At 35.1% G+C, this 13,329-nt stretch overlaps 1 protein-coding gene across 3 annotated transcripts in view; it reads right to left on the bottom strand.

Annotated features, from left to right (window-relative positions):
* SMC6 (structural maintenance of chromosomes 6) overlaps positions 1 to 13,329 on the bottom strand; it is a 39,928-nt gene that overhangs the window by 4,957 nt on the left and 21,642 nt on the right. For all 3 annotated transcript variants that reach the window (XM_041421595.1, XM_041421603.1, XM_041421587.1), the window contains 12 exons: positions 12,852 to 13,016; positions 11,946 to 12,124; positions 10,741 to 10,942; positions 10,505 to 10,619; positions 9,013 to 9,173; positions 7,902 to 8,037; positions 6,841 to 6,921; positions 6,041 to 6,211; positions 3,811 to 3,948; positions 2,932 to 3,077; positions 2,115 to 2,240; positions 1,359 to 1,464 (listed from right to left, as the gene is read on the bottom strand). In XM_041421595.1, the coding sequence (XP_041277529.1) occupies positions 1,359 to 1,464; positions 2,115 to 2,240; positions 2,932 to 3,077; positions 3,811 to 3,948; positions 6,041 to 6,211; positions 6,841 to 6,921; positions 7,902 to 8,037; positions 9,013 to 9,173; positions 10,505 to 10,619; positions 10,741 to 10,942; positions 11,946 to 12,124; positions 12,852 to 13,016 (1,726 nt within the window). The remainder of the gene's footprint in view (positions 1 to 1,358; positions 1,465 to 2,114; positions 2,241 to 2,931; positions 3,078 to 3,810; positions 3,949 to 6,040; positions 6,212 to 6,840; positions 6,922 to 7,901; positions 8,038 to 9,012; positions 9,174 to 10,504; positions 10,620 to 10,740; positions 10,943 to 11,945; positions 12,125 to 12,851; positions 13,017 to 13,329) is intronic.

Raw genomic sequence — 13,329 nt, 5'->3', positions numbered from 1 at the left:
ACATCTTGTGGTACTCCTTCTGTAAGATGAAAGTTGGGCATTTTCTTGCCCTGCTAACTGCATTGCCTTTAACAAGTTAAGCAGGCAAATATGGATTATTTTGAAGTGGAATATTTTTTTTGCAGGGAATTGTCTTCTTTTTGCAACTTACATTCCTTGACTAAATACAGATCTATTTTGTGAGATATGTGAGACATCAGCTATTAAAAAAATATATTTTGATAAAGTCAAGTAATGACTTGGTATTTTATGGACTGAGTTTAGTTCTTCAGATACATGTGCTTCACCTGTCTAATTAAGACTGTTTACATGTATTTATGTTGCCACTGTACATTTTTCCCCTTAATCCCTAAAACTGAAGTCTCCCACAGAAACAAAAGCAAATAAATCCATGATAAAACTTTTTGGGATGTATGTTAAAAGGTACACAGAAAAAAAACATATTGAAGCTTTCCTGAATTAAGTTGTTTAAATAACAACTAGTGCCATTATAGAATCACACAAATACTGCTGAACTTCCTATCAATGAACCAGGAATTACTTATTTTGAAAGACTAGATGACCAATCCACATTTATTCCTTGTAATCTAGCAACCATTTAAAATCGCAATGTTTTCTGTCCTTGCTAGTTTTCAAAAACATCCTACTGTCACCAAATGGGACAAAAGAAACTTATCCAATACTCTGGGTAAGTGTTGGATAAGTTTGTTGTGATTAAGCAGACACTTCTTCAATGAGGCTTTTGGAAACTCCTCCAATGTGTCCCGCTCAACAGACAAAATCCAGCCATTTTTACACACTTTTTCTGCTGAATCACTGTCACATAAGTTCTTTTACATACTATGCATACATAATATGCCCACTCTTAAATTTAACCTTTGCAATGACTGGTTTTGCTAGTTATATAACTTCATCAGTATTCTTATCCTAAAACAATCATTGGTCATTTCCACTGAGGTTTACGGACTGGAATCATTGATATTCAAACCAAGATGGGAAGGGTAGGGGGCTCCCAAGCAGCGTAACTGGTGTGCATGACAGTCTCCATAGCTTCTTAACCAAAACACAGAAGTCCAGCAATTTCTTGGTGAGGTTCCTATGGCTGCATATTTCAAGCACAACACACCTAACATTTCTACACCTTATACTTCACGATTTTCTACTTGTAATCACAACTCTTTTATATGATTAAATTGATTACTTGATCAGGATATTTATAACACTACAACTTAGTGTATCACATTTTGCAGAGGGAAAAACAATTTTTTTCTATCATTTTCAATGCATTTCTAGTATCTGAGACTAAGATAATAATTAATTTTGTATTATAGTAACTGAAGTAGTATAAAATAACTTACTGTTATGGAAAGTGTCTCATTCTTGTGATCAAAAATTATATGTCCAGAGCAACCTCGAACACGTAATAAGTGCTCAAAGTGGAGTTTGCATTGCATAGAAAGGTTCCTTAAATCAAGCAAAAAAACATTAGGGGAGCAAGTTTTTAAATACATGAAAAAGTGACAACGGATTTTCATCAACAGTTCCATATCATTAAATATTAAGCCCCCCTCCAATAACAACATTTCCCCAAAATCAACTGCACTCTCAAATGGGTGACATTAGACATACTGGAGACAATCCTTCTGAAGGAAGGCAACAACAAAATCTTCATGGATAGGTATAAGATATTAAGGGACTGAAGCAAGAAAAAAGGGGTGTACACAGTAATGCAGAAGAAGCTGTCAAATTATAGAATCTGAATCAAGATCTTCAAAGATTTTCATCACAGAGCAGAGGAGAATTGTTTGGCCTAAAATGAGATTATAAGAGCTCAGCACCACTGCTTATAAGCAAAAAAATGAGTGACAGCACAGGTTTCAAGTCCTAGCATGTTGCTGACATTTTACTGACTGAAACCAGCATTCAGACAGAACTGCCTTGGATGAAGTCAACACAGTTGAGGTCTTTGGGATGAAGCAAAATACAGGCTCCACTATCTCACTGCTTTTCCAGCTGTCAGTCCAGGCTGCCTCTAAACTCTCAGGCAGGATAAGACTGAAAGTGGGAGCAAGCTTAGGTTAAAAAGATTGTTGTGAACACTGTCTTAAACTCACCTTAGGAATTGCCGATACACTTTGAGCCTCTCTGTCATCACTTCGTCCAGCACCGCAATAAATCTCCTTAAGTTCTTTACTTTATTGCTTGCATCCTCGTATCTTTCCTTTGCATAATGAAATTGCCTGTTTTAATTATCAGAAAGGTTAGGAGTAATATGCATTACATTAAAACTGAGCTATTGTTGTAAATTCTGAAAATCATTTTGATAAACAGAATATTCAAATGAAAACTTTCTTGTGAGAATTTATGTGAAAGCTAAAAGCATTTGATAAGTAAGACACTGTTTACAATGAAATGTCGACCAAAATTAAATCTTAATTTTATTTTTAATTATTTTGAAAATAAACTCTTTCACCAAGGAGAATGAATGACTGGTTTCTCCATGCTCAAGAATCACATCTGAGGGGAGTGCTTCCTTGAAATACACTCAAGGAGCTTCCCAGCTTGTGCATTAGTTACTCAAACTAGAATTATGCTTAATCCTCAGTGCATCACAAAACAATGGCGAGTTAAATTTGTGTCGTCATAACTGGGATATTTCAAAACACTAAGAGGGTATCTGATTATTGGTCACATCTTATATACAGCACAGATGCTGCTTAAAATCACTGAAAGGTGTTTCAGGACTCTTATGCCTGTTCAGTAATGGGAGAACCAGTACAAAACATTTCTAGAGCTTCATAGACAGCTTAAGTAGTAAAAACACACATAAACACATAGTGAGTCAGTAAGAAAACTCTCAGTAAGAAAACTCTTCTTTCCCCTCTCTTTTCCATCCTATCTGAACTGTTTTAGACAGTAAAGATGACTTACTGGATTATTTCTTCTCTGTTTCCACGGTGACTGCTTTCTAAATTTATCTTCTCTCTCAAGCGATTCATTTCTGCATCAAGACTTTTAACAGTTCTGCTGACCTTGATGGGCTCTGAGAAGATTTGCCTTGCTTTTGCCATTTTTTCCTAAAGGAATGTTCGAAACTCAAATAACTGTCACATTTTTCAAAAATCTGTTTAGTCTTCACAACAAGTATTTTATGCTACAAACTCCAAGCAAGAACAATATTCTTGTGTTCTTTCTGTTTTCATCACAGCAAACTCAGTTAACAATTTTATCAACAACATTTATACATGGGTAGTTATTTCAGTGCCAAGAACTGTATCCAAGATTTTTAGTACAATCACAGTTATTTAGCTAATGCAGATAAATAAGGAACCAAAATCACCATATTTAAATAGGGCAGTCTTCCAAAAGTCTTTATGGATGTGATTTCAGAGTTAGTTAATAAAGCTTGATTAGATAAGTCTTCAAAAGACCAGATATGGGGCCTGTACAAGGAAAACCCTACCATCCAAGAAACCAAAACAATATTATTCAATTTAACTTAAGCCCCAAATTTTAAGTAATTTTAATCTTCTCATTGCAAAAGACAGAAGAAATGATCCTAGACAGATGAACCCTAATTTATCAGTCAAGAGAGAACAGGTGTCCAATCAGAAAAAAAAAGAGGCTGCAATTCACTTACACAAAATTACTTGCTTTACATAATCAGTGTAAGACATAGCTGAGAGATCAGTGCAGCTGAGTATATTAATATGGTCTGTATGTTATACAAGTGCAAGGATTTATTATTAAATATTAGAAGAATCATGACCATCTGACTTCAATAGCTAAAAAAAACCCCACCACACATACCTCTAATTCCTTTTCTTTGGAAACTAGTAAATCTTTGTGCTTATTTATGCAAGCCACGTGTTCTCTCTGTTTATCTTCATAGTGCTGCAAATGGCGTTTACTGTTTTCCACTTCTGACTCAGCCTGGCTTAATTCAGCCTGTTTGGAACAAATCACGATGTGAGCTGTTTGGGGTAGATTCCTGAGATCTCTCTAGTGTTTACTGACTTCTCACAGGTTGTTCTAACTTCTTTTGCTTTCAGTAACACTACTTCTGGGAGCATTAACAGCAGCTTATGAGAAAGTCTATGCTCAATTCCAACAAGGAACAAATACGTGCAATGATTTGAGGAATTGTATCTTGAGGTGATGTTTCAATCTTTAAAAAAAGCTATGCTTTCTCCTAAGGCTCAAAAAACTGCATGTATTTTTTACACTATATTCTATCTGGAACTTCTGATGCCTGTGTGATATCAGCCAGAACTGCATTTTTGTGTGAAAATTCAGTGTCCTGCTATAGCTGTAATATAAAATCATAGCATAGTTAAGGTTGGAATAAACCTTTGAGAACATTAAGTAAAACCATCAACCCAAAACCACCACCATACACACCATTAAACCACATCCTCCAGTACAACAGCCATACATTTTTTAACACTTCCAGGGGTAGTGATTCCACCACTTGCCTGGGCAGTTTGTCCCAATGGTTTACAACCTTTTCCATGAAAATTTTGCTGCTCATATCTAAACTAAACCTCCCCTGGTGAATTTGAAGCCATTTCCTCTCCTTCTGTCACTTGTTACCCAGGAGAAGAGACTGAGCCCCACCCCACTACGATCTCCTTTCAGGTGGTTGTAGAGACTGGTAAGGTCCCCCTTGAGCCTCCTTTTCTCCAGGCTAAACAGCCACAGCTTCCTCAGCTGCTCCTCACAGGAACTGTGCTCCAGACCCTTCACCAGCAACCTCTATTCTATATAAGTACTGATACTATTGAAGTGGTTATCTTTCCAGAGAATCGAAGAGGTATAAAGAATGACATGAATTAGGACATACTTTCTTCTTCATCCCTGTCAATTAGATGGCTTGTCTTAACAAAAATAAAAACCAAAGAGAAAAAAACAAGAAACAACTCAAAAAACCCACAACAACAAACAAGAAAACCAACCATCACCAACAATAATATATGCTCTTACTTTTTTCCAATTCTATCTTAAAAGCACAACTTGCTATATGCCAACAGTTAATTAAACAACTGTAGAACACTTAACAACTCATCTGATTTAAAACCACTTCAGGAATTTCAGTGCTTCCCTCACTTGTGTTCAGTACTCTTAATAACAAGCAATAATGTTTTCATATTGTGAATAAATCTCTTCTCTTTCCATACAGAGTGGTTCTTTTAAAATAGATAATATCTCTAGAATTTCCAGATTAGATACATTAGAACCAACACATTTATCTGTTGCTTTGCTACCCTCTTTCTGTACTCTTTTGGTTTGCTCTTTTAATTTAGGCTGACTACACAGCAATTTACAGTTTAAATGAGACATATAAGAGATTCCTATAGCGATCTTTTAAGTTTTCTTCATTTCATCCTTCTACAAGTTTACAGTACTATAAATTTCCTGAACTCTTATTTCTGTTTTCTACTTTCAAATTGTAAGTTTTTCTTGCCAAAGTGAGACTGCCTTCCACTTGCCAGTATCAAATTTGGCATGTCACCATTCTGCTATTTATCTTAAGTCTTGCTATTTCTCTGCCATTTCCAGGTGCCTTGTGTAGTCTTGAATAATTAAAACTATACACTGGTACCTTCTGTGAATATGTAACTTCATAAAATAACAATCAATTCATATAGACCATCAAATGATATTTTGAGAAATGAATAGTTATGCACATTCTTAGCCAAGGTTTCTTAGAAACAAAACAAAAATGTGATGCACGAGAAAGCAAAGTCAAGGAAACTGTTTTTCCTGCCTTTTCACTCCATGACTAAAGATACCAGGAAATGAACTCTCTTTAAACATAAAACACTACAGTGACTACACGTAACAATGAACACCACCTTCAAAATATTGCCAAGCTTATTTCCCAACATGCTCTAGATGGAATGCTCCATTTCCATTTTCTAGGTGACCTTAAGTATATCAGGAAACAAGTTCCCTTCTACTGCATCACCTCTTCTTAACCTCATTCACCTTGACACACAAACAGAACAAATCAAAAAATACAATATGAAATTATTGTTACCTTAATTGGGCCAGCAATTTCTTCCACTTGATGAATTTTTTCTTTTACCTCTTCTAATTTTTTTTCAGCTGCTTGGAGACTGTTTTTCAGTTCTTCCATTTTTCTGCTTTGTAGCTGCATGTCTTGTTTCACAGATTCCATCCTACACTTATTTTCTTCAGCTTCGTCTTGCTGTCAGAAGATATTAAAGTTAAGAATAATAAAAGGAGACATATTTGTAAACTACTGTACCAGATTTTTTTACTGTCAATATTAGGGTACAGTATTACATGAAGTACTCTTTAACTCTAGTAAGAATAGGAGCAGCTTAATGTAATTGTCACTAAAGCCCAAAGGAAGAGACTGACAGATCTTGTAGGTGACCACAAAATCAAACTGCAAAATAAAAGTGGAACTTCATATTTATGTGACTGAAAATTAAGAGGATTTTATTTTAGAGTTGTGATAAAAAGACCGGAAAGAACAAGGTAACTTCCCTCTGGATCTGTGGCCAACATACATCCAATATACAATGCAATGCAGGAAGAGTAAGTGGATTGTTGTTGTCTCCTAGAAAATAACATCATTCCTAATGATTTATCATCATAAATACTTTGATTCAAAAAGACAGATACTGCAAAACCTGGGAAAAAAAATTAAATCACCAAAAATAAATAAAATCACTCAATTTACAGAAATATTTCAAATTATGGCAAGTGTTCCATTCCTCACTATCCAACTTTGCTTATTTCAAAGCATTGCCAACATTAAAAGACATTATCCATACACTGATTAGACATAATTGCATAATCTGTTCTTACTAATATAGGGATGTCTGCTGACTGGTGCTCTTCCACGTTTTCAAGATCTGCTATCTCTGCATTTGCTGTTCTTATTTTCACCTGGGAAGAAAAAGAAAATACATGTTCTGAAGCTTAACTAAAAAGAAAAGTTCACATTTGTTTATTTAAGTCATCACAGGAAAGAAGATACTTGTATTTTTTAGCTTTGTTAGTGACTAACAAGAGACACAACTCTTCACACCCACCTGTGGAATTCATTTTCATGAGACATAACTTGTTCTGAAAGTCATGTGCTTTAATTCATTAAGTTATCATATTTCTATTCAATATGACAATTTAATAAAATACACTTTATTTTTTCTCCTAGTATTTATCTTCAGCATTTCAGACTACATGCTAGGGGTTTTTTGCTGCTTCTTACTTATTATTTACTTAATATAACCGTATATAATATGTATTAGCTTACACTGCCTACCTGGAGCACCAAAAATATATATCCTACCTAGAGGTACCAGAGACCACAGAAAGAAGGCTAACAGCTGTAAAATGGTTTATAAAGAAATTAAAATTAAGAAATTAAGATTACTTAAAGATTACTTTAAAAATTAAGATTACTTAAAATTAAAATTAAGAGAACTTAAAGAAGAACTATTCAGTATATCAAGATCAGTTAAGAATATACTAGAAGAGCATGAAGATAAACAAGATTCTGGAAATGAAGAGGCAAGGCTCAACAGAAATAAAGCAGGGAGAAGCACTATATGATGGAAGTGTCTTTTCTGTGCAACAACTTACTACTAGTGTCAAAAATAGCAGTAGAAATTTGTAAGGTTTAGCACAAGGCAGGGAAAGATACCAAACAGAAACAACAGCATATGTAAGGATTCATGTGGTCTCCATCATTCTGTCCTCAACTGTAAGAGCATACTACAAAAAAAAAAAAAAAAACATGAAAGCAAACAAGAAAAGTAAGGATAAAAATTAAAAATTATCAGGCACTCCAGATAGATTGCAGAAGTCAAAATGAAAAAGGGAAAGACTGAGGAATTTCTAAAAACTAACACTGTACCTATTTTTACCTGCAGTTGTTTTTGGTGTCGCCGATGACCATAGAGATGATCTTCATTCTGCCTGATCTCATTTTCAATGGAATGTAAGCGTTGCTGAGAGGCTGTCAACTGTGCCCTTTTGTTTTCAATTTCCTTATTCAAGTGACTTTATAAAAAAAGTGATATTGAGATGTTATATACTACACATATATTATTTGTGAGACACACATACAGAAATACACCAAAAAAAAATTACATGCATTAAAAGACAAAGGGTAAAAATGTACTCCTTTTTAACTAGCCTACATCATTCCCCCATAGCAAAATTGGTAATGGAATGCCTCTAACACTTTGAAAGTTAAAATAATTTTTGAGTGAAATTCATTACATACTGACATGAACAAACTGCAATTAATTTACACATTTAAAACTTTTGAGTTTACAGAAATAAATTTTAGCATTCAATTCAGTTTATACTATCAGCTATTAATAAAATTGCCTAATCTGTCTCTAATATAATCTGAGCCTCAAAATTAAAGTATTCCATTGTCACAAATTTCCTTGATGACAGCTCAAGTTTGTAATCTTTGAAGTATATTTTGCTTTTTCAACTACCATTTTAAAAGCAATGAGAGAAAAAACCCATAAAAAAATAAAAGATGAGGGAATTCTCAGAGATACCTACCAGGAATGAAGTCAAAAGCCTGAGGAAACACAGATGCAAAGTCTGAAACCAACTGGAGGATGTGTGCTAACAACTTTGGTTTGAATAGTCAGGCCTCCCTTGCAGTAAACTATGACATCACTGTTCAAGTATTATATTTTTAAAGAAAAGCCTTGACTCCATACTCTTTTTGACCAAGCATAAAAAACTAGATTTCATGGACTACTGAGCACAGAAAATCCCTGCTTGGTCAGTATGATCCACATGCCCCAAACTGAAAGCTAACTAAATAGAATGCAAGTTTGTCCCTGTCACAAAAAGGCACTGAAATGAAGAAATTTTCTAGAATTCTCAGAAAGAAAGTGTAGATCTCAGAAAGAAAATGGAGAGACTAGAGAGTAGTGTAGATGCAAACAGACAAATAAGCTGTTCATACCAAGAAGTGCACTTTTTACAAACATGTTACAAGATGCTAACCTGATTTCTGCTTCAACATCTTGACTTAAGAACTTGGGTCTGACAAAACTGGAAGAGTAATAGCGTCGTTCAAATACTTGATCACCTTCAGCAGTGAAAGCTTCTCTACAGTTTCTCGGGGGCCCATTGCGCTGCATTACCTCACGAGCCCTACGGCTACTCTGAAAAACAAAATGGCCTTGTAATACCAGCAGAAATGCAACCATAATCACAGATAAGAATTCAAAAGTTGTCTAGATGTTTTCACTCAGAAATAATTTCAATTCTTAATGAAAAGAAATACATTAATGAAAGAATATGAAAATTATCTATAATGTCAAGAATCTATTTTTCTTAGTTGACTAAGACATCCTCAAGAACCCACTAAGTTTAATTGGTCATTTATTTGTGAATTCTGTAATCTAATCAGTCCCTTATAATTTGCCTTGGGGAAAAAAAATCACTAACCAGTAGGTCACTATGCACAGATATTATTCAACTGACAAAAGTAAATAAACACAGAGGAAAGAAGCTTCCAAAGCAAGGTATGAAGGACATCAAACAAGATTCAATTAAAGTTCAGGGAAACATGTTGGTAAAAAACCCCAACACTGACAGTGCCAGACTAAGTGGTCACAAGTGCCATTGTCCAAGGCAACCATTCCAATGTATCAATTTTTCCACAGAATACTTCCTTCAGATTCAGTTGAAATTGTTCAGGTAGGGCTCAAAGATAATAATGTTATGAAAATCACTGATTAGCTTAGGCAGAGGGGGAAGAACGATCCCAACATTCCTGCCATGAGGAAAACCTACAAAATTCAGCTTTTACATAACCAACTCAGTGATAGCCATGCTTGATAAACAGTCAGCTCTGCTTTAGACAGAGCAGGAACTGCCTCTTTCCAGTAGGAATGTCAGAGGACAAACTGGGACAAGAGATTTTAAAGAAAAATAAAATTCATAAAAAGTAAGGATCATTAGTTCTGCTTACTTAGAGAATACCCAGACTTCTCTAAATAAAAACATATACACCTTATTTTTATCTTTGAACATTTTATCTGTAATCTTATCTGCAGGAGCTGTTATCTTCAGTACTAACAGAAAACCAAAAATCAATTAAGATCAGAACTCAGACAGTGCCAGAAAACTTAGCTACCAGCTTCTAGGTACAACTGGTAGGGGCAGCTTGAAAATGTTGGTAACTCCTGGACTACCCAAAAAGCAGCACATCCTGAACCCACCAAGTAACTGAGAGACATGAGACAGAGCCAGCAGTCAGGAGGCTGATTACACACATGGACTATTTAGACTGGGAAACTACACCACTTAGAGGCCCGGAAAGGTAGTGGCAAACAACCCAAAAACAAACAGGGAAGATCCTGAAACACATGGGGCAGAGAGGGGAGCAAAACTTCCTCTACCTCCTTATCCATTAAAGACACTACCAGTGAAGACATCACAAATGCTCCACACGTTTCTTTAAAGATCAACAGGGAGCATAAAGCCTTACTTTAATCAGCAGGACTGTTTCTATACCCCTCATATCAATCAAACAATTGGCAACCACCGGATTGTCTATTTCCAATGCTGTCAGAACTGATGGGAATTCTGGATGATGAACAGCTCTGAAGAAAAAAAAAACCACCATTCATGAAACTCATATGAGATTCTTAAAAAAAAAAAAAAAATTAAAAATAGTTCTTTTCAACCATCAAGGCTAAGCAATGAAATTCAAAACACACTTACCTCTGACTAGTATCATAAATTCTATTCTGAAATTTATTTACAATTATTTGAGGTCTATGTCCACGTGCATAATATTTTGACATCAGTAACTGAAGAGCTCTTTCATCACTATGATTATCACAGCAAAATGCCTGAAGAAGGCCTTTTAAACAGCACTCGATAGCCAAGATCAGTTCAGGATCTTTTGGATGAATCAAAGCACCTAAATAAACATAAGAAGCAAGGCTTTAGGTGCTGTGTTCCATGAGAAAACATTCAGTACAGCACTTTTACCACTCAAGGTTCTCGTTTTGTTGTATTGCAGGGGTTTTTAAGAGTCTAAAATAAACTTTTCTTATAGGTAGAAAAAAAATTAAGAGGTTGACTTGAGTCAGAAGTTGAGTTGAAAGACTCTACAACAGACCTGAGAACACAAATATATAATTTCTGTGCCTAGAGACACCTACACATAGTTGGAGGCCTGTATTTTTTTTTCCATTAGGGTACCAATTTTATGACAGCTTAGCAGAAATGTATCAAGGCAAAGACAGCTTATCAACAATTTAATACTTTAAGGATGAAGGCAGTGGAACAACTATACTGCAAATTAAACAAACATCAAGATTTCCAGTATATCACCTGTCTTCAGTAGCACACATTCTTACCCTGCAGTAAATGCCATGTACTTTACATCCAGAATATGCTGAAACCTTTCCTCCCTTTCACAAACTGAAAATAACAGGCACTGTCAGAGCTGGACAGAAGACAAAAAAAAGCCAGCTTCCCAAGAAAATCTCATTTGGATCTGTCTGACCTGTTCCATGCAAAACATCTCAAGTTTGAGAAACCCACAAGTCAGCCACTGGACATTTTGAACAAAATCTGTCCAAGGTCTGGACGTGCTATCCACTGAGGAACAAGCAGTCAAAGCACAGTTCTCTGATGCCTTGAGGGTGTGGGGGAGTTGGAGGGATGCACTGAAAGTTTACCATTGTAAAATACCTCAAAAAATTGCTGGAAAAAGAGGAAAGCCAGGAGATGTTAGTGAGTGCGTAACAGAAACAAAAGATAACCTACCAGGGTAAAACCTTTAGTCCAGGAAGTACAGAAGAAAAAGATGTATCTGAAGTTCCTTAAAGAACAAAGTTTTCTAAAAGACTACTACTTACATTAGCAGCCATACAAAAATATCTCATGAGAAAACATGTTTCAGAAATTATTCTTACCTAAAGGTCCAAGAGGTTTCTTTCTAAAGTGTCCTTGATTATAGGCTACTTCAACTGCTTCAAGAAATGCTGGTACATGTGGTCCAAATCTTTTCAAAGTGTTTGTTTTACTATCTTTCAGGTCTCTCAGCTGTTTCTGCTGGGCATCTAGTGCTTGTTGCACTTCACTGCGTTCTCTCCTAAGATAACATATTTTTTTTCAGTAGTTATAGAGCCTAAAGTGCACTAAAATAATTACAAAGCCTTGTTTTTCAATTACTAAGAGAATTGTGTATCAAGGTATCAGTTGTTCAATGTAAAGCTAGGTACACACATGCAATAAGGTTTTTATAGTTTCAAGAAACATGAGAAAAAGAAAGCAAGAGAGAAAATTACTATTTTGCAACAGTTCTGCAAGACTTTTTTATTTCTAACAAATTATAATAAATTTATTTTATTTCTAATTATCTGTTTCGATTTCACTGTCTTCAAAGATCTCCAACAAAACACACAGTAAGCATTGGTTATAATAATTGGTAAGAGGCATTTAAATTAATACACCAGGTGCAATAAGGAACAACTCTCAAATCCTTTAAGACAATGACTGACATTGCCATAATCCCCTTCAGTAATCATTGTTCAAGTTCAGGTTTCCAAATCAAAGCTAGAGTGCTTTGTTTTTTTTATCTTGGGTATGGACTAAATTCATATTTGAACCACTTTGCCTCAGGGCCTCTGTGAATCTGCCTTAACTATAGAAGCAGTAATTACTCCTAAGTTTATCTATTCTCTTATAATGTGAAAAATAAACTGGAGCCTTAACATCTCAAGAATCACAGGTACATTAACTAGAAGGAATACATAAAGAAGGGATTCTCTCTAACTTGAAAGAGAGGTAAACAATTACATTTAAAAAGTATAACTTACCTGAGTCTAGAATGTTCTTCCCTACACTTAGATATAGCCTGCTGAAACTGATCCAACTGCTGACCAATCATTACTTCTTCATCATGGAATGCTTTTAACTGTTCCCTTAAGTATGCAATTCTCCCTTGTCTTTCCAATTTCTCAGGCTCTGAATCCTGATTAGCACTAGAAAAGAACATACGTCCCTATTTTAAAACCATACTGATGATTTACAAGTGACATGAATTTCATTACTTGTAGCGTACAGAAGATTTACTCATCAGTTACATTTAAGATTCTGTTAAGCTGCAAGATATACATAGCAATAATGCCAATATTTTTTTTTAATTTCTAATCTCATGTAACTCCCCTCAATTACATTCCTATTGCATTTAGTTTAAGACATATTTGTTTTGCACTACCATGGAAGGTAAAGAATATATATTATCACCAAAACCAAAACAAAACAAAACAACCCTCAAACAAAAAACCTCAAACA

This window comes from Onychostruthus taczanowskii, unplaced genomic scaffold, assembly GCF_017590055.1.
Source record: "Onychostruthus taczanowskii isolate IOZ18803 unplaced genomic scaffold, ASM1759005v1 scaffold11, whole genome shotgun sequence".
Classification (NCBI taxonomy): Eukaryota; Metazoa; Chordata; class Aves; order Passeriformes; family Passeridae; genus Onychostruthus; species Onychostruthus taczanowskii.
The sequence above is the reverse complement of the archived record's forward strand: the minus strand, read 5'-3'. Positions and strand labels throughout refer to the sequence as shown.